Source organism: Copadichromis virginalis, linkage group LG11 (assembly GCF_057382275.1).
Source record: "Copadichromis virginalis isolate Kocher_CV1m ecotype Utaka linkage group LG11, C_Virginalis_male_GT1.1, whole genome shotgun sequence".
Taxonomy (NCBI): domain Eukaryota; kingdom Metazoa; phylum Chordata; class Actinopteri; order Cichliformes; family Cichlidae; genus Copadichromis; species Copadichromis virginalis.
In genome coordinates, this window is record NC_140628.1 from 21,427,815 (window position 1) to 21,454,670 (window position 26,856).

At 41.4% G+C, this 26,856-nt stretch overlaps 3 protein-coding genes across 7 annotated transcripts in view; all 3 read right to left on the reverse strand.

Annotated features, from left to right (window-relative positions):
• kif13a (kinesin family member 13A) overlaps window positions 1–13,191 on the reverse strand; it is a 37,766-nt gene extending 24,575 nt beyond the window's left edge. For all 5 annotated transcript variants that reach the window (XM_085473644.1, XM_085473642.1, XM_085473641.1 and 2 more), the window contains exons 1-3: window positions 12,846–13,191; window positions 12,529–12,619; window positions 2,164–2,176 (exon numbers count right to left, since the gene is read on the reverse strand). In XM_085473644.1, coding sequence (XP_085329770.1) covers window positions 2,164–2,176; window positions 12,529–12,619; window positions 12,846–12,900 — 159 coding nt within the window. In that variant the 5' untranslated portion in view covers window positions 12,901–13,191. The remainder of the gene's footprint in view (window positions 1–2,163; window positions 2,177–12,528; window positions 12,620–12,845) is intronic.
• A 769-nt stretch (window positions 13,192–13,960) lies between these two features.
• On the reverse strand, window positions 13,961–15,786 carry LOC146698509 (E3 ubiquitin-protein ligase NHLRC1-like). The gene has a single exon (XM_085472686.1). It carries the CDS (start codon window positions 15,563–15,565, stop codon window positions 14,327–14,329), a length of 1,239 nt encoding a protein of 412 aa, XP_085328812.1. The 5' UTR covers window positions 15,566–15,786; the 3' UTR covers window positions 13,961–14,326.
• A 457-nt stretch (window positions 15,787–16,243) lies between these two features.
• ptdss1a (phosphatidylserine synthase 1a) lies at window positions 16,244–26,449 on the reverse strand. The gene is made up of 13 exons (XM_085473646.1): window positions 25,728–26,449; window positions 25,128–25,219; window positions 24,781–24,825; window positions 24,577–24,701; window positions 24,299–24,457; window positions 23,901–24,052; window positions 23,506–23,647; window positions 20,011–20,123; window positions 19,829–19,894; window positions 19,323–19,422; window positions 19,094–19,162; window positions 18,003–18,069; window positions 16,244–17,800 (listed from the first exon to the last, which is right to left on the reverse strand). Exons 1-13 carry the CDS (start codon window positions 25,907–25,909, stop codon window positions 17,706–17,708), a joined length of 1,407 nt encoding a protein of 468 aa, XP_085329772.1. The 5' UTR covers window positions 25,910–26,449; the 3' UTR covers window positions 16,244–17,705.
• Window positions 26,450–26,856: the final 407 nt, after the last annotated feature.

Sequence of the window (26,856 nt, forward strand, 5' to 3'; positions counted from 1 at the left end):
TGTTTTGTCATAGTGGCTGGAGTTAAACGAATTCATAAATCAGGGTCAGCGCTCCCCAGAAGAAATTCCAGCACTCAGTGACCCTCATCTCCAAGGAGACAGAGGCATAGCTGTTCCACTTGGTGCGGGCTGGGTCTTAGCCCTCTAAGTCCCACAACACAGACTTCTGCAGCAGCATGCCCTTCTATCACCCAGGCACCTGCAAGTGCTCTGGATACATAACACACAGAGAGGATACTCTTTCTGGGGAAAGAGCATTAGTCAACAGCCCCTCACAGACAGAACAGCTCCTCTTACAATGTATCTGTTTATGCACTTGACTCCATATTTATCTGCTGTATCGTTCTTAAATGTATCCTTTAAGCAACTGCAATGCAAGTCACCCATTACATATTTTTGTTTGCTGTTGCAACACCTCATTTGCCCAATTTCTAGAAATGCATTACCTGTGCCAGCGCTCAATCCAGAACCATTCCCACACATTTCCAACAAAAAAACAACCCCCCCAAAAAAGACTGCAGTTGTCATGGCACCATGTACTCACTGGACCCAAGAGTTGGAAAGACTGAAATCAGCGAATATAGGAGGGGCTACTGCAGGAACTTCACTGATGTTTGGGAGATGCAGCCCACAGATATTGTATTGCCAAAGGAAATTACCCTGAGATTTGTGATAATGTAATGCTAAATAATATCATAACATTTTCTCCATCGATGGAAAAGAGGTTATTTGTGTTGATTCAAGAAAGAAGCACTAGGACAAAAAGTGTGGCCTGAACTCGGTAATGGGAGCTTTATATATGCTTCTCCCTCCATTTGCCTTAAACCTTCAAAATCAGATTAACATTTCAGTCTTGATCTGATTTTTGAAGTTTTTAGGCAGATTTTTGGTTGCTTAAGCAGTCATCTAGCTTGTATTTAGGATAAAAAGCTTAAAATTATAATCATTATATTCAGGATTTTAAAAATGCATTGCAGATTTTTTCGGATTATCGTTCATATGTTTTTTTCCACATCTGTATTATTGCAGCCTATCTTGGTCAGGACCAAAAAGTCCACATATTTTGTTCGCTTGTGTTTTTCTGATGTTAGAAGAGTAGCTGCCGTCCTGTCAATGGTACAATTCCTGGCTTTAGTGCTCTGCCAAAACACTTTTCTCTACACAAATACCCCATAATAATTGACCTTTAATCATAATAAGGGCCACTGGCCAGGGAAGCAGTGGTTGCACAGTCAGCATGGGAAGCACTGAGATCACTGAATGCTTTGAAAGCAAGACCTCCTCTTGTGACTTCAGACAAGTGAGTGGGTGCCATTCAAAGGAACAAAAGTGCCATCATTCTCAATTAAGGCTGGTTTGGTAACTAGGGCTTCAGCCTCCTTTGGCCTGTCTCTGTCGGGCCTGAGGGTGTGACTGCACCACAAATTGTTTTAGACTGGACAATTACTATTAATCAGCAGTGCAAATAATGATGCAGCTGAGGCGCACAAAGCCCTTTTTGTCATTTCTAGTATGAAAACTGTCCGAATGTGATTGGACTGCAGCGTCTGTTTCCCCAGTAGATGGCAGGGAGAATTTGAGTGGCACTATAGCTCAGCAGACAACCACGTGCTTGTCTAGCTGAAAGGTATTATAGGGTAGCTCGGGTTCACAGGCCCCAGAGACCATGCACACCCGTGGCCCGGACTAGTGCTCCCCTTGGTCCAGCCAGGGGCTGACTGTACTGAGCACAAAGCCCGTCCCTGGTGTGTGAAACATCTCTGAGCTAGTCACCAGCGTGTTGTCAAGGGGGGGGGAAGTGGGGGTGCACTCCAACAATGCAGCTTTGAATGTGCGCACACACTGCCCCAGTGTCCGCGCTCATCCCTCTCTCATTGTAACGCCTTTGTGGGTGTTCACGAGATCTTAGAGCGCTGACACATTCACACGGACATCTATCCGGCTCCTGCTGACCAACCAAACTACTAAAACACCCTCAGTCATGTCCCTAGAAACAGCAGTGGACTGAACTGTGCAGGATGTCTCTCAGCTCCTCGGGGGAGAAGCGCTGCTTGTCCCGCATCCTGCTACTGAATGATCTGTGAAGTCACTATAAATGGAATTCAGCTCTGTTGATGTCAGCAGGTTGTTTTGTAGAAAAAGAAACAGATAAAACATACATACCTTAGGTTGTTTCCTGGTGAGATTGAGGGGAAATAGTAGGAACCCAGCAGATGAACCAAAAACAGAGAAAAACACAGAGAAATGAACATAGTTAGCAAACAATTTCACAGTCAGAACTTGATATCCACAGTGCTCTGAAAAAAAAAGAAACGTGTAACCTCAGTTCTTTCTTTGAAATTCCTTCTTTGACTTCTTTCACTCCTATCATTTTCTCACTCACTCATTCATTTCCACATTGTTGCTTTTCCTGGTGGGAGCTGGTGCTGTGATTGGGTTCATAATTGGGCCAGTGGAGTGTGAGGAAGGGAAGAGATTTAGGATTCAATGTCCCACTGACTCTGCTGAATAAATAGCTCTTATGCCTGTGGACTTAACACAGAGGCCAGCTTGGGGAAGCTGCACTGTGCATTACAAGCTCCCGGAACTAAGGACAAAAGTGTAGCATATATGGTTCTAACATATGCAGGATTATTCTCTTAATTGGACCAGTCCTCATCTTACAGTAAGGTACAGCCTCTACGGTGTGTGGTTAATTAAGAAATGCATGCTCCACAATCCAGTCCTTCAAGATTCAGCAGATAACTCCTGCAGAAGTCTTCTGGCACAGACACAAAGGTGGGCATCACCTTCACACAGTAACCAATACAGGGCAGAAGCTTTGGGAAGACTGAAACACTGCACCAATGTTTCTCACACAAACTAAGCTGAGTCACCGACAACGGCAGGGCCATGGAGTGCTCAGCATCCATTTAAAAATAGCCTCTGTTTTTTTTTAATTTCTAAGTTTCAGAATAATAGAAAATCAAGGGGAATAGATAAAGAATTAACTGTGTTTTAGCTCTTACGACAGAAGAGTGTGGTTGAAGAACAAAAAGCAAGAGGGCCTCATCTGGGTTCATACCCTATATCTAAATCTGGGCCACTTACAACACTGAGACTTGGTCTTAATCAAAGCACACAGAGACTGCAGCAGGCAGTTCCCCTCCACCGGCCAGTCGCTCCATACTGCAGCGCAAAGAGGGGACACCCAGGAAGCGCTACAGTATGACATATGCAGGCTATGTGGGTCTCCAGACTAGAGGGACTACAGATAAGGTCTTCATGCATGCTAAACTGAAAGGCAAAATTTAAATTAAAAAACATGGCAGAGATATGAAGATGGAGTACTGATGAAGAACAAAAGGAGAAAATTGAGGAGGAGTGGAAAGAGAGAGCCAGAGACACACACTTGATGATGAAAAGATGAAAGACTCGCTGTTTTTGAATGAGTGCACTCCACAGCAGAATCTCCACATCTGCAGCATAAACTAAGCAGCAGTAACAGGGGCTGCTGCAGTGGTTTGGCGGCTCATGCTCACTGTGTCATCTACTGTATGTACAGTTAATGTATCCAGTTACGGCATGCTGGGAATGCTGAACAAGACAATAGGAGGAACTGTTCCTAACTGGCTATATTTAGGATTTCATAGAGTTCCTACTTCCTTGTCAAAATCTCACAAGACATTCATTTAATTCCAAACAGCTGACTTCATTTTAGCCTCCTATTCAAAACGAGTCCCTAACCTCCTACCCTATCACAGCCAAGAACTCCTTCTCAGTAAATTAAAACACACTATCCTCCAGTTCTCCCCCTTTGCTTTGGACATACTCTCTAACTGAAAGCTGTCTTCCCTGACATTGATCTCACAACATATGAAGTCACATTTGGATGTGTAAATACTTCTAATGATGCTTCCTGCACAGAAAAAAATTTTTTTTTCAGGCTATAGTTGTCAAATGTAGTAGTTTATATTACAACACTCAAGCATGAAGCCCACAGGCAGTCTGCTAAATAATCAGCATGGATGTCAAGTTATGTCTTGAGGGCTTATTAAAGACTATGCTGTGGTTGGACAGTACAAATGTGCGACACGCATGTATGGCACAGAAGTGCCAGGTGGTATCAGGTTATTATCCCCTCAGAGGCAGATGCACTAAGCCACTGCAGCCTCAGCAGGGCATGAATGAAATCTAAAGCCCTTTTCAGACATGGCAAATATAACATTTCTGCCTTCGTCAGTTTGACTTAGTGCATTCTGTCTTTCAGATATAGTCCACTTTTGCATCATCCAGACACACCCATGGCAGTGTGCACACAATATTTGCAATCAAAGCAAAAAGACTTTTTTGCACTTGTGTCAACAAGCAGTAACTGTGGTGATGCGCAACCACACTTTTGAATATTAAGATCTCTCCACCATTAAGAGCAGGGTTTCTCCCTGCATGCATGCTGCATGGTGGTGCTGCGCAGGCTGACCGCACCCTTCACACACAGGCTTGGCAAGAGAGAGAGAGAAAATGAATCATAAAGAACTCTATTAACCTTAATGCAAACATGAGGTAGTTAGATGAAATTATTATTGTGTGCATGCTTTTGCTGTTTAGGTCACTCTCTGATGAGCCGAGCAACTCACAAAATGAGCGACAATGTGACATGTTGTGTATTGGAGGCCAAACAATTCAAAGGCCTGACCAGCCGTTGTTGTGAGCAGGGTGCTCAATCCGACATACTGCAAAGCTGTCATCCTCATGTACCACAGCACGTGCATTAGGGACTTAAAAATCCTGTCAGGATGGGTAAAGTGTGTCTCTGTGCTTCCTTTTAGGGGAACGCTTAGGTTCCTGCAACTCCAGCTACCTGATGCCAAAGCACCCATGTATGACTAACTTGGCCAAAGGGAGGAAACTGGCCTCTCACACTGCTATGACTTTCCTCCTGCACGTGGTGTGAGATAGATTAGAGGAGAAAATATCCTCGTTTCTTGTTAAACGATAAGAAATATCACTTCAATACCAGACCGTGACCAGTTTCAAAGATAGTCTGGAAAGGGTCTGACAGATTTTTGTGGCCCTTTCAGCTTAAATCCATGGGTGTGGCAAAAACGAAGGTATAAAAAGTGGGAAATCAGCACTGGAATTCGCCCCCCCCTGTGGTTATGGAGCAAGATTAAGGCCACTGGGTTATCGTGCCACTGAAAAATGCACTCTTCTAAACCAGCAGACAACACATCAGATTAATGTACTGTATTATCCACCCACTGAAGCAGAGATCTACTCTAAAAAATTACATTCTATTCCCACAAGCTCACACAATTATTAGACAAAATAATGAGTTTTTATTGTATCATTTAATACAGTAGTTTCTAACAGTATATATACTACTTGCCATTATTTACTGAGATTCCTCAGCAGCCTTTCAAAGACTTTATGATGACATAATCCTGCTCAACAAATGGAGTATGGAAGAGGTCCCCCCATTAAGACTCCACAGCATTCATCCCCTCTGCACATACTCTCGCATACACATAACATATTTTGCTGCCGCTCCCACACGCATATTCGAATTCCTCCTCTTGATCTATGGTTGAAACATCACTCCCCCATAACACACACACACACACACACACATACAATCTTTTCACCTTAATTTAACCACACATATGACTTTTCCCCCGGTAAGCTTCTGACATGCTTCAAGACAATTAGATTTCAGCAAGCTCTAGAGCCAAACACAATTTTCAGACTGTGTGTGTTTAAGTGTTAGGTTAACATTTCAAATTGCCTGCCAGTAAGTTTAGAACCGGACATGCCTGTCCCCGCTCAAAGCAGAGGTCATCTTGCTGCATAGACACCAAGCAGAATTACAGTAGAGGGGTGCTGGGGATGGGTGCTGGGGGGGGGGGGGGGGGGGGGGGGGGAGGTTCCCATGTAGCACCCAGCCTTCATGCATAACTGACCACACTGTCAAGAAAAATGAGTACAATCCCAAAATAAAACATGACAAATAACTGTTAAGAGCTTTACATGCTGGATAATTTGTTAATGAGAAAACCAGATTTAGGCTACTGAGACAACTAATTCATATCATACAAGCTCAGACTTTGTCAGCTAAATATGCAACATCTTGGTTAGTGTTGGACCCTTTAACAGGACCGCAACTCAAATTCTCTACTGCAAACGAAAGCCTTGCATTTAAAATGCTTCCTAAGAAAAGCATAGACTTATCAGCTATGTGCACATTAATGTTTTGTCATGTATGTGAAAGCAGCTTTTTGCCGTTTTAGCAGCTGAGGTAAAGCGACTATTACAGTTTGACACTGTAGTGCACTGGTCCCCACAGCATAAAGTTTATAAGGTACAGACTGAAAAACTAGAGATTTTGGTCCATATTTACATGACAGCATCTCACAGATTTGTCAGCTGCACATTCACAATGCAAGTCTTTGGTTCCACCAGATCACAAAGGTGCTGTATTGCACTGAGATCTGGTGACTGTGGAAACAATATGAATAGAGTGAAGTGTCATGTTCAAGAAACTAATCTAGCATTAACAAGGTATTTTCATTTTTTTGGACCACTCTCTAAACCCTAGAAATGGTTGTGTGAGGAAAATCCCAGTAGGGCAACCGTTTCTGAAATATTCAGACCAGTCTGTCTAGCACTGGCAGCAAGGCCATATTCAATGTCACGAAGTCCCCTTCCTACCCCATTTTGATGCCCAGGTTGAACTTCAGCATGTCGTCTTGACCGTATGTATGACCCTAAATGCACAGAGCTTCTGCTGTCTGATTGGCTGATTACGTGAGGCTTTTTTGTGAAATAGTGTTACTTAAGTATTCACAGCCATTTAAATTACACCATTAAAGCTCTAAGGCCAAAAAAGGGGTGACAATTCTGTTAATGTAAACTGCAAATTGATCAGTAACACCTGCACACAGTTTTGTAAAGCAGTGATATTGACAGGTATTAAAAAAATCAAAATACTGAATGCACTAAATGATCATTTTTTAAAAAGCCTAAAACAAAGGAGTCCTTGCATCATTGTTCTAAAAGCTAAAATTAGTCTGAAAATATTTGGAATGAGCGGCTGGAGAATATCATATCACTCATGAAGTCATCAACATAACTTCAGGACTTTTTCTGTATCTTGAAACTGCTGTTGCTAAGCGACGGTGGTAAACATGGAGGGCGAGTCAACCAACCAGCCTCATGAGTCAAAGTTGGAGTATGAAAGGCGAATTTACGATCTCCAAAACAACCCTTAATGAAGAGCACTGTCACCAGCAGCACACGTGATGCTCATACCAACTGCTGTGTGGTACCTCGAGGTTTCCATAACAAATGTTAACAGCAACATATGATGCAGGCAGGGTCTAATTTGATCCTCTCTGGCATTTCTGACAACAATGTGACAAGGTGGGTCACCAGGCTACGTGTGTGTATGCTAAAACACAGACCACATCTACTCTTAAATCCAGTAAGTTCCAAACAAGCCAGAAAAGAAGTGCAATTCATCAATTAGTTCGGTACAGTACTGAGCAAATGAAGAGAAAAGGAAGTGACACATTTACTACTGGGACACACCGCTCATGAACCCCATCTGCCTGCTGGATGTCACTTAGCTGAATAGATCTGGCATATGCCGGGCGAGGATAATAACAAAAGCCAGAGTGAGAATGTTTAAGAAGTACAAATCACATCATTAATGTCATTAATTGGAGGCAGAAATGTAATTTTAACAGAGGTATGGGCTTGAATGGCTCCACTTCCACAGAACGAGACCAAAAGCAAGTCCACAATAAAACACTACCTCATTATGAAAGCAAACAGAATATAACAAGCAGGCTCAAAAACTTCAAAAAGGCCTCATCTCAGAGAATCACGCCAGGAACAAAAACCAGAATAATTATAGAAGAAAAAGTGTTTGAGAGTGAATTTTCACAAATACTGCCTGTAGAATTAGAGGCCACATGTGAGATTAATGAGGCACAGGCCTGACAAAGAGGGAAGGCACCATCTTTTCTCAATTCCGGATCAAGATGTAAACAATGTCCCACCCTCTAAACAAACAGGGAACAGTCCTCAAGGGAATGTAATTGTTATATCAGCGTGCTGCTAGCACTTTCTCCTAATAGCAAAGAAAGCAGCCTTAAAGTGAAAATCTGTGCTGATAGTGTGCAACTAACTGTGAGAATAAGATTTTAATGTTGATTATTGGCACATGAGAAGCACCAGTGAAAAAACAAAGAGAGCATTCCTGAGGTCGGCCAGTGGACAAAGCAGCATTGTCATTTAGTAAAGGCTTGTTTTGGAAATCTGGATGACACTTGTTGATGTGCAACGAAGAGAAAATGTGACCAAGGCTCTAAAAAAAACAGTGCACTGTCATGTCTACCCAACACCTTAGTGCAGAAAGCCCAGTGTCTTTATTAGCTGTGTTTTAGTGAGGGTTAGCAAACAAATAAAGTTCTTGGATGCTAAAAAGCATTAGTAAAACATAGGATGATTACATTTAAAGGAGACATTTGAGATTCTGGAAAAGTTTGATGAGATTTTGATGAAAAGACTGCTAGTAAACTTCACGTCTATATGGTAAATATTAAAAAAATATGTTAAGCCTAGCTTAGCATGAAGGCTAAAAGCAGCTAGCTAACGCCACATAAAGGTAAATTAGTTTTTAAATATATTGTTTTGTTAATTACTGTGTGCAGCTTGTAATACAGGGTGTGATATGCTGGGAGGATGGAGAGGAATCCCTCACCTACTACATAAACTGCTTTTTGTTTTGTGTTTTATCTAAATAAAATGTATTTCCCCCTCTGATTTTTAGCACTGCATCTTGAAACAGTCTATAAGGCAAACAACAATGAAATCAGAAACTGACTTTCACTTTCAGCACTCCTGATGGGAGATGACACAGCAAACATGGAGGCGATCTGGATCCCATTCTGTTTCAGCTTTTTATTCTTCCACCTTCACACCAATGCTGCTTCAACATGTAAACTGCAGCTAATTAAATAACAGAGAAATGAAACTGATTCAGAGTTGAATCTGAGGCCCATCAGGCGGCAAAACACATTACAGAGTATTTCATTATATTAATAAGAATTACATTTAATCCAGTTAAATTATTTATATGGAAGTATTACAGGTGTTGCTTGATTGGATTTTTAATTATTATTAATTGCAAAGACAGTAAGGGTTGCAAAAATCTTCTCGGAACAACATTTTAAAGTTGAGTTCCTTATTTCAAAAAAATGAACATTTAGGAAAAATAGAGAAATCAGGACATTCGGGACCAAATTACTCATCTTTCTGAACATATTTAAAAGAATGTATTTGTTCATGAAATTTCAGAAGCAGCAGCGGGTTTTTTAACTGAAGCTGCACTCCACACCGCACAGATTACATATTCAAGTAAGCAAGATAACACTAGTAAGTGCAGATAAACCCAATTGAGCTCTTGTGACCATCGGAGATAAGAAGAGATTAGACGTGAAATTACAAGCTTGGGGACAGACATTATCAGATAAAGACATGCTTCCACTAATCATCTTGAAATGCAGGACTGCAGAGCTAGAGTGACATGGGGGATGAGAAGCCCCAAAAACTTGCATATTCGACAGGACAAAGACAAATGCCTTCTGAAAAAAAATGACCACATGGAAGACAAAAGGCAGCACCTCCATGTGACATAAAACAGACTCCATTGCGTCTGTCTAAAAAGTGATTGTGGTTAGCTCTTGTCTTTTCCAATAACTGTGCATCTGAACAAGACAAGCAAGAGATTTACATAAAGCAGATTTTCCAACACAACATGACCTTGTATTCAGTTGTTGCACGTTGACGGACATGCTGGGACTTGATAGATGTAATATGGCTCTATTGTGTGAGTCGAAGAGAGTTTTTTTTGGTCATATTGCTCAGGCACTCATCCCCTGTGCAGACAGCAGCCTCAGGTATTTCACTGCCTGTCCACCCCCACCCTGATTGTGACTGACTGTCACATGAAAACTAAACCTTTCCCAGATTCCTGTTTCAAATATGCCATTTGTGCCAGCTTAGCAAGCAGACGAAAGACGAACCTTAGGAAATTTAACCTCTAGCCCTGAAGTCATAGCCCACGTTTCATTTGCAAACCGCTGAGCTTACTCTTCAATTCTCAGGGAAACAAGAGAGTGGGGTGGGAGTCATGAGTGTAGCCATAATGTTCTGTGGTGCAGAGGCTTCAAACGAAATCCTTTCTTTAAATTCTTTACATGAGTCACGTTTTTAGAGGTGTTGTCCAACCTGAAACTCATTCACTCGATTCCACCTCCCAAAAAGACATCATTTCTGTATTTCATCAGACTGAAGCAATATTAAAAAATTTTAGGCACTGAGCAAAACCACTGAAGCAAAAAGAGTCTCACTGAGATCCAGATGTTGTCATTTTTTTCCATTTATAAATCCTGAATTTCAAAATATGCAGCCAAAGATATAAACAAAATACCTATTAAATTAAGACGTGTCTACATTAAAAATATCTGTTACTGCTTATCCCATTCTAGGGCTGTGCCTCATCATTCCCATGAGAGAGAAAAAGTTCCCAGGATCTTGGTCAGCCATATTTGGTATGCTAATACCCACTCAATCTGACACATTCCCAACACACAGGAACAGGTGTCTTCAAAACAAGGCAAAGTCTTAGCGATCAGGGTATCCTCTTTTGTGGCTCCACAAGCAGCAAAAGGGGAAAATTATATGGTTTGGGAAAACCGTGGCAGCCTAAGCACAGAGACCCAAAACACACACACAGCACTAGTGCTGAAATGTTAACAAGTAATTATATGCCTGGACTGCACTATAGAATAGCGATGAGACATAATAAAACCAAAGCGAGTCAGAGCACAGAAGGTCATGGCTGATGTGCAGCTAGACAACAAACCATTCCAGGATCTAATAAGGTGAATTCAGGGGAAGCTGAAAACATTTAACTGAGCTTCCATGAAAGGAATCTCTGTATAACTGATACAGCATCTAATCAGATATGGAAACTCACGCTGGATGAAAATGTGAAATGTGTTTGTGTCTCACCCATCAACATGGCAACTGGGAGGAGTTGAAACATCCTGACTCTGAGACGAATATAATGCACGTATCTGCATCTCGGTTACTGTCGCTCCTCTGACCGCTCGCTCACAGCAGCTTTCTGTTCAGCTCTCCCGTTCCACATGTGTTAGCTGTGAGCGGGATTTGTTTAACTGTCTGGAAAGCAGCCACTGTATGGTAATTTCTGTTGTGATAATTGCCTTAAGTACAGGTTAATGTGCGTGTACCCGAGCTGCTGGGCGAGTGAGCTTAACGCTGTTTGATGCTGACTGCGAGTTACTTGAAAACTTTAACAAGGCTGGGTGCAGGCCACGAGAAAAGCCTTGACTGGAGGCAGTTGCCTCCTATGGCTTCATATTCAGCAGTCACACTGTGGCTCGAAGAGTTGTTTGTTCACTTTAACTAATCAGTAAGGACATTACGCAAATTATAAATATGCTGTGTGTGGGTGGGGGGGGGGGGGGGCAACAAAGAACCTTGGATTGTGTTCAGACTGAGCATCCTTTTAGCTTTATTTGCGCCTGCTGGTAATCAGGTCAGCTGTCTAACCATGTGTGACAAGAGAGAAAGCAAAACAAGCGCAAAAAAACCAAAAAAACAGCAGAAAATCCTCCAACCATGATGGGAGGAAATATTACATCTGTGACTATTGCTAACAGGCATGAAATTTATGAGCATACACTCATCGTTGGCCTATATTCTGTGTGGCTTCAGACTTGTCTTCAGTACAGTATGAAATCATGTCAGAACACAGCACAAAGTTTTAATGACCTTCAGAGTGCACAGATAGTGTGAAAGGTTAAAGGATGCTTAGCTTTCTTAGAAGCTTTTCTTTACTCTTAGATAAAATGCGCAGCCCGTTGTGTCTTTAAAAACCATCAGTGTGATCCAACATGTCTTTGAACGCAACATGACAAATTACCTCTGACTTCGGAGATTTACAGTGGCACCCCGAGGCCAGACATTTATCTGCTCAGCCTTGTACATGTCTTCATATCAAAGAGGCTCAACCTCCTCTCGTGGCTTTGAAAACCCCAAATCAGCCATGCAAAATACCAAGGTGGTGTTATTATCCTGAGATGATTACTCTTGGAAAGTTCACATGAATTACATAACATAATATCATATTGCAAGCAGGTGGGTGACAGACACCATGTCCTTTGCTGCAGCAGCAGCAGCGTTGCATTTGCACATATTTTATTTGACTAAATTCTCCTTTGAATTAAAGATAAAGTGTTTATAAGTGCTCTTGCTTTAGTGTATTTTCAGACACTGCTACAGGAGGTCACTGTGTGTACAGTTATTTGCTCATTTTGAATGCTTTTGTCACCAGACATTTCCAAAACACTCATAACTACAGCGAATCTTAAGGCGCCCTAACGCACAATAGTTCTGTAAATAACTTAGTGCACAAATATTCATTTAAACTCTTGACAGTATGTGAGTTTTGTTTACCTGTTCTCTCCTTTTGCATTGGAGGGCGGTGGGTGCAGAACAGTTTGGTTGTCCTCCATGTCCACGACACATTTTGTATTCAGTTCAATTTCTGCAGAGAAAAGTTTGTTTGGAAAGTGAAGCAGAATGCGGGGGTGTGAAGAATAAAATCGGAGTTACTTTGGCCTTCTTTAAACTATTCTCAAGTCTGACTTCAGGCTCACAACTCAAACTGAAAGCAGCAATGGCGAAGAAACCAAAAGTTTATGGTAATGTGGCACGAAGCCAAGGAGACAGAAAAGGAGTCTGCAAGCAGAAATCGTCGTTATAACACTTACCCCTGCGGTTCATGGGCCGAACTCTCACTGCAACTTTTACCTTTGTATCCGACATTTTCGTCCACTTTTCACTCCCACCCTGTCTATTCGCCCAGCTATCAACGCAGAGTCTCCGACAAGAAAGCCCGGCTTTTTGCCAGAAAACAGGGCAAAAGAATCTAGCTAAACAATCCCAAATGAGTCCGATCCTCGATGAGAAGTGATGGGAAAGCGTTCATTTTTGTCTTAGTATCCATCCGGGTTCGCTTCTTGTGCAAATCCAGCACTCAGCTCCAGCCCCAGACAGCATCCCCACCGCCATCTTCCACTGGGAGCACGACTGCTATCCTCTGGCAGACTGGAGAGGCTGTGCCAAAGAGGGGGAAAGGATTTACGCACCCCGCCGGCGCATCGGCGCATTGGGGGAAACCAATGAACGAGAAATGTGAGCGTGTGTGACAAGTTAGTTCACATGCATCAGTGAGCATTGAGAGGCAGTGCGGAGCTAGGAGTCAGCTTTAAACAGTTGTTATCAAATATGATTTTTGGCTACGACTTATTGGCGCTTAGTTCTCTCACACATACACACTGAATTGTTTAATTATTTGCATTTTTGGTAAGCAAGAAAAGGGGTCAAAAATTTTTACAGTTATATAACTTTATTATAAGGTTTAGCAGAATCATTTTTTGACCCACCACCTCACTTCTGTTGACGTAAAGCCTAAAAATAATGTCTGTTTTTCACTCTTATATCCCCAAGCTGCCAAATCTAACCGTTACATTAGCATTTATTCTGGGCTTCTTTGAATTTCTTTTTAAAGTTTAAGTTTTGCCATTTGTCAATCACCTTAAAGTTTTGCATTAAAAAGCTCTTACACACACACACACACACACACACACACACACACACACACATACATAATTTGTAACTTCTGTTTTAACACATATGATATAATCTAATTTAAAAAGTCTTCTGTTATACACGGAAAAAATAAACATATAATCTGTAGTTGTGGCATATAACGTTTATACTATCTATGTATGGTCTCACTGTCTGCTGTTAGCAGCTGGACCTTTATTTCTCAGATAGTTTCAATTGGCATAATTTTTCAAAAGCCTTGGATCAGTTCAGAGACTGAGAATCATCACATTGCTATATTACACGTCATTAAATAACACAACATCATTTTCAACAACTGCTACAACATTAACACAATAACAGACATAATTTCATACCTGACGTCCTGCTGAAAATGGTTTCACCATATACAACCTTTTGTTTTATTATTATTTTGACACTTTCAAAGTAACACAATGACATTTTTACACTCTATCTAAAGTAAAACTTGACTTGTAAACTAGTCACAGAAGGCAACTCAAACAACAACAAAAATAAATTAATACAACCTCTCATCACTTCATCCTGTGATAAGCTACATTTCACTTCACTTTATTGAATTTGTCTCACTTGAACAGCTACTTTGGGATTGTTCATACATAAACTATGTCACAGGTCCAGCATCAGATTTGGGAGAATAAATCTTCACTGTATGGTCTCCACTGTCCAGTGTAATGAGAAGGTTGTTCAGTAGCGTTAATCCAACAGGGCGAATAAGATGGTCTCCCACAAGAGGAGTACGGACTGGGCCACTCTGGAGCTTCCCTAAGCTCCAAATCATCCCCTGGTCTGAGTCAATCACAATTAGATCTCCATCTCTGTCGAACGCCACACCTGAGATGCTGAGCCTCACTGTGGACTGCAGGGTCAGGCTAAAAGTGTCTGTCTGGTAAAGGAGGTGGAACTCTTTTGTAAACACCCTGAGCCTTCTGTGTTGGTGTCTCTCCGTTGGATTGGTGACATCAGTTAGATGCTCCGTCACTGCAGTGTTCCCATTCACGCAACAATAGGCCACCGCTTTAGGGCACTGAAGGTCTGAAATGGTTGTTTGATGCTCTAGAACGACGCTGTGACTATAGTCCACCCTCACCTTGGAGAGAGTGCCGGCCTCAACATCAGAGACCAGGATGTGTCCACAACTGTCAGTGTCCACGCCCCAGGGCATCTGGAAGGAATCTTTGATTGTCAACATGTGATTCCCCCTGGATGTGAACACTTTTACAGCTTTATCACCTGCATCAGTCACAACCACGTGACCAGCTGGGGTCACTGCCACGTCCACTGGGTAACAGATGTCCCCACTGGCTGCTCCTTTTCGCCCAAAGCTGTGCAGCTTCTTTCCCTGTAGATTGAACACCACCACTCTCTTTTCTCCATCATGGACCACAACTATTGTTCCTGAGGACCCCAAAACAGCTATTCCAGTTGGGTTGATAAGAGTCCCCCACCCACCAAATGCAGTACGCAGGAGAAGAGTTGTGCACGTCAGAGCTGCGGGAAAGATAAAACCAGCTTTTGCTCTACACGGAGGAGCAGACGGTGAGGGACTTTGAGACAACAGAAGATCCTTTAGGTCACTAAGAACCTGGCAGTGGGAGGTGCTGTCAACACTGCATAACTGTCGACAGAAAGGGCACTCCAGCTTCCTCAGGAGAGGGTGGGACAAAGCTGTGATGCATTCCAGACAGAGTACATGGCCACAGGAAAGGTTCTGCGGTCTGCGCTCCCTTTGCTGACAGCTAAACGTCTCGAAGCAGACTTTGCACTCCAGTAGGTTGATCTGTATCTCTCTGATGATCCCCTCTGGACTGAGGCAGCCACGATGTTGGAGACTCTTAGCCATGACTGAAATATCCTGTTCTTTAAACCCTGTGGGATGGTTCAGTCAGCTGATGCAGGCAGCAGCAAATTCAGGAAACCAAAATAGAATGCCAATTTACGTGGTGAAATAGAGAATCATGGAGAGAGGCATATGAAGCACAATTTTGTGTAAGCACTCGTGCCCTGGGCTTTTAGGCCTCAACTGTCACGTGGTATTTTGCACATAACTAAGGCTCTCTGCTGCCCTCCTTTGGAACAGTCACAGAACCCAAATTGAAGATATCACAGAGTAAATTCAGTGACAAAAAAGCCTGTATATTACTTTTAAAAAAGGAAAGAAAGAAATATGCCTGGCTGGAGTTCAGTGCACAATCTTAAATGTGCAACAGTGTGTCAGCCACAGCTCTGCCACTACTCATGTTTATTTCCAAAGGAACAGCAACCGTACCTTCAAATACATCTTGCCGTAGGTCAGCATGCGGCAGCTATTTCAGTCTGAGTTTCATGCTGTGCAGACGGAGTGAAATCTGATCTGTTATGGGCCGTGCTTGAATCAGCCAATCCAGCCCTCCTTTGCTGCAGCGGGACACCCCTCAGGGGTCAAACAATGTCATTTAAAATTTCTCTTGTTAAGTACGTAAACACAGAGGGGCTTCCTGCTAATAGGAATGTGACAGCAAGTAAAAACGACCAAACAAGATTAAGAGGAAATGAAAACACTTTTAATACATTTCACAGTGGAAAAGAACAGCACAGGTCGTTTTCAGCAGAATTGTTTTTGGCAAATGACATCTAAATCCACAGACGAGGTCCTATTTAGTGTCTACTGTATGTAGCACGGGAGCCAGGTCTGTTCCAGAGAGGTCAGTGTCTGGATTGTCAAGGATTATGAGGGATAGTATATCTGTACTGAGATGATACTGACACATGAAATGGAAATATAACCTTCAAATAAAATACTCAAGGCCAGAAGAATCAAAGACACACACAAAAAAAATCAGTCTTAATAGAAACTGAAAGAAGATAGGAGTTAAAAAAACAAAACAAACATGCAAACAGGCACAAGGGGTGAATTAAAATGTTACTACGACAGTGAAAAAGGTTCACATAACAATACTGGCATCTTGCTGTGTGGTGAATACAAAGACTCTTGTAACGGTTTCCTACTACAACACTTGTTTTGATTGGAGTCAGCCATGCAAATGCAATATACGCAACAAGGTCAATCCAGACACAGACAGAAAAACTGACAATACATGCAGTAATTTGAATAATTATCTTCTCTTATTAGTAAAAAAAAAAAAGAAGAAAAGAAAAGAAAAGAAAAAAAATTAGCAGCCACAGGAGGACAAGGAGAGTAAAATCACTCAAGGTCACAATGATTCACAAAATACTCGAACATTACTTAATGTACAGTATTTTCAATAAACTTTCTGCAAAGTGCTTAAACTGTGTGCTTTGCTTCATTACAGGCCAAACGCAGACCCAAGCCGGTGATCCTACCACGCTAAAGCTGTCTGGTATTGAACTCCTGCCCACATTCAAGTTAAAAAACATAAAATAGTGAACATCTATGATGTAAATAGATAATCAGTGACAGACATTTATATAAAAATGCTTTAGCTTCTTTTGTGCTATAAACATAGACGCTCCACTAAGTGATAAATTCTACATAATGGCTTTTAACATTGAAATGGGTTTGATACCAGAGTTGATATAAACCAGTCAATTGTACATTAGCCTTTAATGATACTGCTTCATAGGATAACTGAATTATAGCTCACTAGCTACAATGATCATGCAATTATATTTAGAAATGGCAGTTTTTGTTGCCACACCTTTCTCTCACACACTCGCACAAAATAAAATTCTCCCACTCTTTCATCCAAAAAGCAAACACAAAAAAAAAAGTGATCAGTGGTTTAGGAGCTTTTATGACTACAGCACACACCAACGTGTGTATCTCTGTAGTCTGAGCCACTGTGCACTCCTAATAACACTGCATGGACCTGTTTTTCCACTTCTGCTGTCTGCACTCCATCTACTGTAGGTGGGTGGCTTTCTAGGCTTCGGTTACATCAGGAAGTGGTCGTAGCTTTACCCTCTTCTCCATCTGTAATCTTTCACACTTTGGGTTACCCAACAGCCTCCGCCTCCAACTCCTACTGGCTGTCGAGACCGTTGATGGATTTGGTCTTTCCTGAGTCCTTCTTTCTCTGTCTGGCTTTGGGGCTGTCACCGTCTACATCAGTTTCTCCTGAAACATGAAGCTCACATATTTCAAATGAACCCATAAAGAGATGTAACTGCACTGTGTTTCTTCTCACACATGTATGAGTATGCATATGTAAAGCACTATAATAAACACTAGAGGTCACCCATTTACAAGACAGCAACTGAATACTGGTATGCATTTTTTAATGTGGTGTGCTGGATGAATTACAGTGAAGTCAGTGTACCTTTAAATCCCTCATACACATGGTCAGCAAACTCTGCGAAATTACTGTCTTCACATTCTGAGAGGCTCTGAGGGGAGAAAAGGTTTAAGACACATGACACACACATACCTGTAACTGGACAGAGACCATACTGTACATGCATCACGGCTAACTGACTCCGTACAGCTTTCTCTGTAAACAACCCGATAACAACCCCTACAAGGAAAACCTTGAATGTTAATATTTACTAATGATCTTTGATGATTATTTAGCTACAGAGCATTAAGCATGGTTGGCTTCACCCAGGACATTTGGCCTTTTGCCATTCAGGCACAGATGTCAGTTTGTTGTAGCTTTATTTAGACGTAACAAGAGTTTACAGAAAGGCACTGAAGTGTGATGCCTGATGCTATTGCACTGATCTATATGTGAGTAAAGTTTTTTATATTGTTAATGATTGTGGGTGTGGGGTATGGCCAACCAAACCGTATATTTGTTAGAAAGGCTGAGAATAAAGAAACAAGTTGGGATTGAAATTAACTCCAATTTGCACGTTTTAAGTGCTTTTATGGACATTCACATTGTTTTTCCTAATTCCGATCATTCCTGTCCTCAACAGATCTGAAAAACTTCAGACTCCTGGCAACCACAGGTCACTAAGGAAACTATATTTTCTGTGAGACCGGTTGGCAAGGTGTTGCTAGTGGTCGCTGGTTGAAAATGGTCATATACAGTGCTGCACCGATAGCCTCTTAACACTTACTAGCTATCAGCTGAGCAGGGATACTTTTACTTTGAAAGTGTGACACCTTCAGAGTAAAAGTTGTCTCATTTGAAATGTTTTGGTTGCAGTGGTAAAGCACAGCTTTCACTTTGAGGGGGATTGTTCTCAGTTTCTTGTTGTACTGCTCTTCAAGTTTCACTACTGCTCTGTGAATAGTTCGTCTTGGTAAGTTTTTGGTGCAGGGACTACACTAGTTTCCAGAGGCTGCCAGGGGATTGTCGACTGGTCTGTAGGCCTGTGTGAATAAGGCCTTAAATTCTTTGTAAATGCTTCAAGGTCTAAAGCAGTTAAATGGAAAAACTCATGAAAGCTAAAGCAATAAACATACCTTTTCCCTTGGACCATATGTTTCTGCGTACCATACCATTCCATACAGACACAGGAATGTAATGAAGGCCTAAAAACAGAATGAAGGGAACAGAAACTGTAAAATGATTCATGGAAAATGTGTAAAAAATTACTTGCAGCATTCATCATATGTTAGAATATTCATATTAAAAAACAAAAATATATGTATAAAATAAATTATACGCATTTCAGTGCACGATAGACCTTACCAAACACAACAGCCAGAGGATCACATAGAGGATCTGTGTTTTTGAGAACAAGTCCTGCCCAAACTTAATGCATGCCAAAGCCTCCAGAAAGGCTATTGCCCTGTGAATGAGAGGGAGGGGGCAAAACAAACACATAGTTCAGTATTTTAACTCACTGGTAGCAAAAAGAAGAGAAATCCAAACCTAAAAATAACATCCAAATCAAACATGTCAGTTTTGGGCTTTTATCTGAGAGCAGTGCTTGGGTCACTGACCTACACATTTGAACTTTTTTGGATAAAAATATTCCTGATGTAGGTCAGCTGTTTGACAGCTTAGTCCTTGAGTGAGGCAGTGAAATGCCTGCATGAATACCACTGTTCATAATCTCTGGTAGCTCAGGTAACATCTCCTCCTTGAGCTGCTGTCACTGCTCATGGCTATGTGTACACAGCACTACATGTTCATAGGAATACAAGATGTTAAGCAGGCTTATTATTAACAAGCTTTAAAATCAGGTTACTTACCCAAATACCCAACACTGGGTCCCAACTCTCTTGCACTGTGTGTCTGTTAGGTATGCATAATACTGCCTAAAGGAAAAAACAAAGCAAATTTTTAGCAAATTTCACTGGAACTTCTAGTCTGTGTCTCTGTTTCCTTTTACCCACCTGCCACATAATGAGGGTAAATGCATGAAATGATATACCTTACTGTTGGAGCTGTGATGATACCGATGAACAGGATTCGACACCAGCTAAGAGCATGGCTTGCAGGAAAGACGAAAATGTGCTTAAGGAAGAATGTGTTCAACTCAGTAAGCTGTGAAAAAAATGATAAAAAGAACTATAGTTAAAAACAAAAGCAAGTATAGCATTGTTTACAATTATTCAGACAGTAGGACATTTCTATTCATTTTACCATACTGAAACTTTAAACTTAAACTCACAAAACTCTTTAATATACTCTAGCCGGCCACTTTGTTGGGTACACCTGTTGCACTTGTGCATAACTCAAGTATTTAATCAACCACCCGCTGAAGTTAGATGGAACCTTAAAGCAGATGTGCTACCTCAGCAGAAGACCACACCGGGTGACACTCCTAACAGCTAAAAATAGGAAACTGAGGCTACAATTTGCATAAGTTCATCAATCTTGAAAAACAGAAGTTTGGAAAAACATTGCCTGGGCTGATGAAACATGATTTCTGACACCAAAGCATGGATCCAATCTCTCTTATATAAACAGCTCAGGTTGCTGGTGATGTAATGGTGTTGGGAATATTGACACAAGATAACTCACCATGTAGCACACCTCAGATAAACTTCACAAACTGGTTTCTTGAACTCGAAAATGAGTTCACTCATTCACTCACTGTAGGGCTGTGCAATATGACCAAAATCTCATATCCCGATATAAGAATTCTATCGTCCCGATAACGATATTAATCACAAAAATTTAACATTTTCTGTAAATTCTGTGAATCTCGGGCAGCTCGACTTGCGTGAAGTGTTTCCAGCTGTGCGTCCTTTACCCGGAGTCGAGTGTTTTAACCGATGCATGAAACTATACATTTTTAGACATAAGTTGTAAAGGCCGCCGTTTTCTTTGTATTTATTACACGGCGTGCTGCGGGGAAAAGGCTGTTCTAACGTTTGAGTCTAAGGTTTATTTTTTAGCACCTGGCGGCTCTTTTTTTTTTTACTTCTCATCCGTAAATAATCTGCTCTTTCACGTGATTCAGTTTATTTTGAAAAGTCTCAACAGGATCTTGAGCTTTATTGTGAAAGGTGTATGTGGAACATAAACAAGCGGACATGCGAAGGTGTTACCGTCGCTGTTGCTAACGACAACGCATAAAAACAGGCGCTTGTCCGTCTGTAGTGTGGTTATATTACATATAAGAGAAAGAGAGAACTTTAAGAAATTAATATAGCCACTACAGTGACCATCAGAGCGATGAAAAAATATTGCCGTAAACAGTTTATTTTGCGACACCACGAAACAAACAATAGCGTAAAATGAAACGATAGACGTTTTTATATCATGATCCGATATATATCGTTATATCGAACAGCCCTAACTCACTGTGTACTCAAATGGCCTCCACTGCCACCAGATCTCAATCCAAGGGAGCGCCTTTGGGATGTGCTTAATGTAAGATTCACATAATGAATGTGCAGCTGATAAATCTGCATCAACTGTGTGAGGCTGTCATGTTGATATGGACCTAAATCTCAGGAATGTTTCAGCACCTTTTTGAATCTGTACATGAATAATTAAGGCACATCTGAAGGCAAATGTGGTTTTAAGACAAAAATATATATTAGCATGTACTACTAGTTATAAACAGAACTGCATTATCCTTTTTAATATTAACATACTGTATTATAAAATATAATTTAAAGGATGCAAAGGCAGCCAGGAAAACTTGCAGTTCAACTTTTTCCATCATATTTTAGCATTTTTAAAATCAAGCAGATAATATGAGAAGGACTTGGCTGTGAATACAGAAATGTTGCTGATATATGTTAATTAGATCTAATACAATTAGTCCTTTAGACCTCTGCAGTCTGTTCAGTGTCATCAAACTACATTTACTCTCATGAGGTTCATTTGTTGTTCCACCAGGTTTTTTAAGGATCTAACATTTCTCTCACATGTGTATGCCACATTAGAATAAGCACATAATTAAAATTTGTATTAATTAAATGTATGCTGTATTTGTTTATAGATCAGCTATGTACTGTTGTTAAGTTGACTGAATGGGTTCACATCCAGCCTGTACAATAACCGTGCAGGAAAAATATAGTAAGCTGTAAAGCTCTGATTTAATAAAATAGATCACTGTATATTTTATCATTGTTCAGGTAATTATTCAGACAAACAATATCATCCACGGTTTTTTGTTGTAGGTGGGAGGACCACATCACAACAAACTAAATGTGAGGCAAACACTGTGTCTGTGTGGGGAATAAAGTGGGAAAACAGCAACAGTACTGAGAGGTAATCTGAACACCTTCAATTTTATTTCTCTGTTAACTTTATTTCTCTTAACACTTTTTTTTTTATTTTATTTCGGGCTGTATGTGTCCATAAATTGGCATACTTTTTTGAGCCATATCTGACAATTTTGGCTATTTTCTAATCCAAAAATACCCATATATTGCCTCACTTCACTTTGTATTAAACCACCCACGCAAAACTGAAAAACATTTTTCAGCAAAACCCCCACAAAAACTAAATATATCTTGTGAATATAGTAAAAAGCCTTCCCTTTGTATCCACGGGGTAAAAACCAGACAATGGAAAAGTGCATGTCCTGCAGAAGTAGTCAAACTGTGGGACACTATCTGAAGATGTGGGACAAGTAATAAAAACACTGCACAGTACCAGATCAAAACAGGAATCTTGTCACGCTGGTGGGAGAATATTTATAACAATTGCACTGCTTACTCATTTCAGAAAACTGTAACATTTACTGAACTAATTTTGGGTTGAATTAAGGACACCATAAAAAAATTCTCTCCCAATGCAAGTCACACTTAAGAGTTTGGCAACAGTCACAGCAGTGCATTTAGAGGGCGCCTTTGTAAAAGCCCGCATTGGCAGATAATGAGGCGGAGGACCTGCAGCAATGTTTTTTCACTCATTTGGCCAGGAGCCTGTGTGGTTGAATTTAGTGAAGAGCAGCTCAACTGTCACCATGTGGAATACAGCTGTGCCATGCGCAAGCTCTTCAACTAATTCTAAAAGACTGCTAATTACTATTTAAGGCCTCAAGAGAGTTCTCAACTGGCTGAGAGAGAGAAAGTGGAGGATGGTGCCGTTTCATCACCAAACACAAAAAGTGGAGGAACACCAGCCTTTAGCTTTCATCACCCTGGCAGCCTGTGGCTAGAAAATTTGGCAGCTGTACTCGACTTTCCAGTGGAGAGCAATGAAGCTAACTTAAATTCTCCATCGTTTTCTCATTTTCATAAAATGCTCCCAAGTAGTTCAGCCTGTCTCATTCTCATGGGATAAGCTTTTAACATGCAGCCAGCAGGACACTTGAGCATTATGTGGGTACATGTGGGATAGGTTTTAGATTGCAGCCAATCAGATTAGCCAGGACTTAGACGGCAGAGCACACAGGATGATCTCTGACTAGTCATCACTAAGTCACCATGAGACGACAAAAGCAGATTTCTCACGGACCCACCTGCCAAATGATCATGAACAGGTAGACGCCCGTCACTCGCTGCAGAGAAGACTTTGGGTCAAGCCAGCGTACATAGGTCCAGCTTGCAGGGGTGAACTGCAACACGGCTCGTTTGATCTTCCCTGTGGTGGTGTGGATGTCCCTGGATGGAAAGCATAGAAGGAGGGTTTCAAAGGCATGCAGATAGATTTTCAGTAAGTATTATGTTAATGTTAGCAGACAAAGCTACATGAAAGCAATACCATCACATGAATCTTTCAAACCAATCCCCCTTGATAAAGATGTGGGGTTACTTTCAAAACAATTTATGAATCTTATCTACAATATAACTTAGTGCAAAAGAGGATAAAAGTTTAGACATAGCTGTAAACACATCCCACAACATAAACTCATACTTAATACTGGCCCAGTGGTAGGTTCTCATCTCCAAAAAGCGGCAGACAGTCATGCCAAGCCAGATTCCCCCTCCATTACACAGCAGAATATCGAGAATGACTTGGTCCCACCAGCATTCAGCAAAGTTAGGCAGCAGGTGCATGAAGAATAGCTATGGACACAGAAAAAGAACATTTAACAGAATAGTGTACACAATACATGCACGTAGCCTGCAATATTTTGAAGGAATATGTAAAATCAAACGCCACAATTCTCCACAGGATAAACCACTGACATCCCCAGCTTAGATGACCTGAAAACTTCACCGTTATCAAGAGAAACAAAGAAAGAAAGGCCAGCGGGCAGAGAGAAAGTGACAGCTTGCGATGGCAACCTTATCTGCTGTGTGCATCTCTACCTCAGTAAGTTCCCACGTAATACTGATGGTCCAGCACAATCCATAACTTCGAATGAGAAGTGCCTTCATACCCCATCCCCAGAAATGGCTGAATGCAAAAATGTCAAAATGGCTCAGGATTCTCTCCCAGGTGATGACATGGCAGTTCACAGCGTATTCCTGCAAGCAGAAGTGCATGCAGCCTCATTAAAATGATTAATAATCCCTCGGATAGTGCCACAAGTAGAGCATGTAAATCAACAGGAAAATGATTTTTGCTGCAAGCCTCCATCGCTCACCATTATGTCTGCCTCTCTTTTGGCATAGCGCAGGTTTGGATCCAGCCAATACATCAACTGCTTCACCTGCTGCCAGTTGAGGAAAATGATGAAAACCAGGAACAGGAAGTAGAGAACACTCAGACCTTGGCAACAGAAGGACACAATGTTAGTTGAGGAAAACCAAAGATCTGAATAAAGATAGATTGTGTGAAAAATACTCACCAAAGACTATTCGCCATATCGCTGGGTGTGGCCTGGTGAATGGACCTAAAGAGAGGTATATTAAGACGCTGCATGAAAGACATGTAGTAACAAAGTTCTCTTGACTTCTCAGATAGGGTAGAAAATAGCCATGTGGGTAGCAGTTCATTTTATTTCACTAATGGTAAGGTCTTTACTGAAGTTCCTCTTTCTTTCTAGCTACAGATCTTCTTGTGAGAAGCAGGGTGTTATTTACAGTTCTATAAAACACAAGTGTGTGTGAAGCTCCTTCTAAGCCACTGTAATTAAGGTCCTTTATGCAAACACACTTGACTGAGCTTCACAGAAATAATATTGTGCTGTCTTACCATTAGGAAATGCCAAAACACTGATGACAAGGAAGAAGGAGATGACCAGAATGACCCCCACCCAAAGATTATTGTCAGGGTTTCCATCATCTCTGCAGACAGGGAGGGGAAACAGAAAATTGAAATCTCAGCGACAGTCAGTTAACCTCAGTATCACTGCTTATATTAAGTTAAAAGGCACATTTTTACAAGTATGGTTAACATCCTACTTAAAACTAAAGTGATGTGGATGCTCTTTAAAATTGCTTTAAGCTTCTAAACAGCTGATAAAGAGATCCTATAAAGCAAAAAAAATACTTTAAATCTAACATTATGAGTCATGCCCTTGCTAGTTACACTGTTGTAGCTAATGCCAACACAGGAAACAGAGTCCCCTATTTGGTGCCATTGTATAACTAATGGATTATTGCTATCTGACGAGGTTAAAGTCTAATTACCTCACAGATTAAGAATGTGACCCATTCCCAATTACTGTAAGTGCGCAAAGATAACGCTATAGTTAGCTAGCCTCCTAGTGTACCTGGCGCTCTCTGAGCATCACTGTTCCTGCTAGCACAGCTAAGCTAACCCATTAGCGAGCGCTAGCTGTGAGCGACTCACCTTGTGAACGCGAAGTACATCAAACTGAGCACGGTGCATGTCAGCAGCGTTATCGTGTGCGGCTTGTAGAAAAACTCGATTGTGATATCTTCGACCTGCTGCTCGTTTATCATTCGGAAATGCATCCTGTAATTCACATCATCCTTGCTTAAGGTATGGGATCCGCTATACACGGCCGCCATAGCTGGACGCAGCCAGGCAGGAGAGCAGCAGCAGCAGCAGCAGCTCCTCACGGCAGCATGAGAAAGTGAGCCACCTCGACCAGTGAAAAATACCAGGAAAAACACCAGACACAGTGGAAATGGTTACATTACTAACGGTACAGCAAGCAAAGCAAGCGGCAGAATTAGAGATGAGGAAAGACTGTTAAGAGTCAAACTGTTCACTTCTGATGTTGATTGGTTTGCGTGCTTGCTGGGAGTGTCTCGAGGCGGAAGAGTTCACGTGCTCGTGTGCTGATTGTTTTTAGCATGGCTTCCAGGCAGGGACTTTATGGCATGAGTGACTGCGCACGTTCTTGACTTCAAAAATCTCTCAGTTAATTATGTGACTACACAAAAACGCCTTAATAAAGCAATGCATAGGTTTTGGTGTCTTGCACAAATTACAGGCGGACATCCGTTTGCATGTAAAATGAACGCGTTTCCTGAGTGTTTTCTCAGAATTGGATGCGTCACTTGTTTAAAGACGTAAGTTGGTGCGTGCTTGTCTCCCCCCTGTGGCCCCTTATGGTTTCACATGCCGTGTTAAACAAAGCTCTCCGCTCCCTGCAGGGGTCAGAGGCATCCTTTATACCAGCGGTCCCCAACCCTTTTTGCGCCACGGACCGGTTTATGCCCGACAATATTTTCACGGACCGGCCTTTAGGGTGTCGCGGATAAATACAACAAAATAAAACTAGTACCGGTACCGAAAAAAAAGGAGATTTATTCATAACACACGTGAAAAGACCCAGGAAAACCGAGTTAACGATAAAAACGATAACAAAATAACTCTTAAAAACCGATTAAAAACCCTGAAAACCATATTTTTCACACCTGAGCCTCAACTCTCGTGGCCCGGTACCAAACGACTCACGGGGCTTGGGGACCGCTGCTTTATACAGCCTTTCATCTGAGGTAAAAGAAGT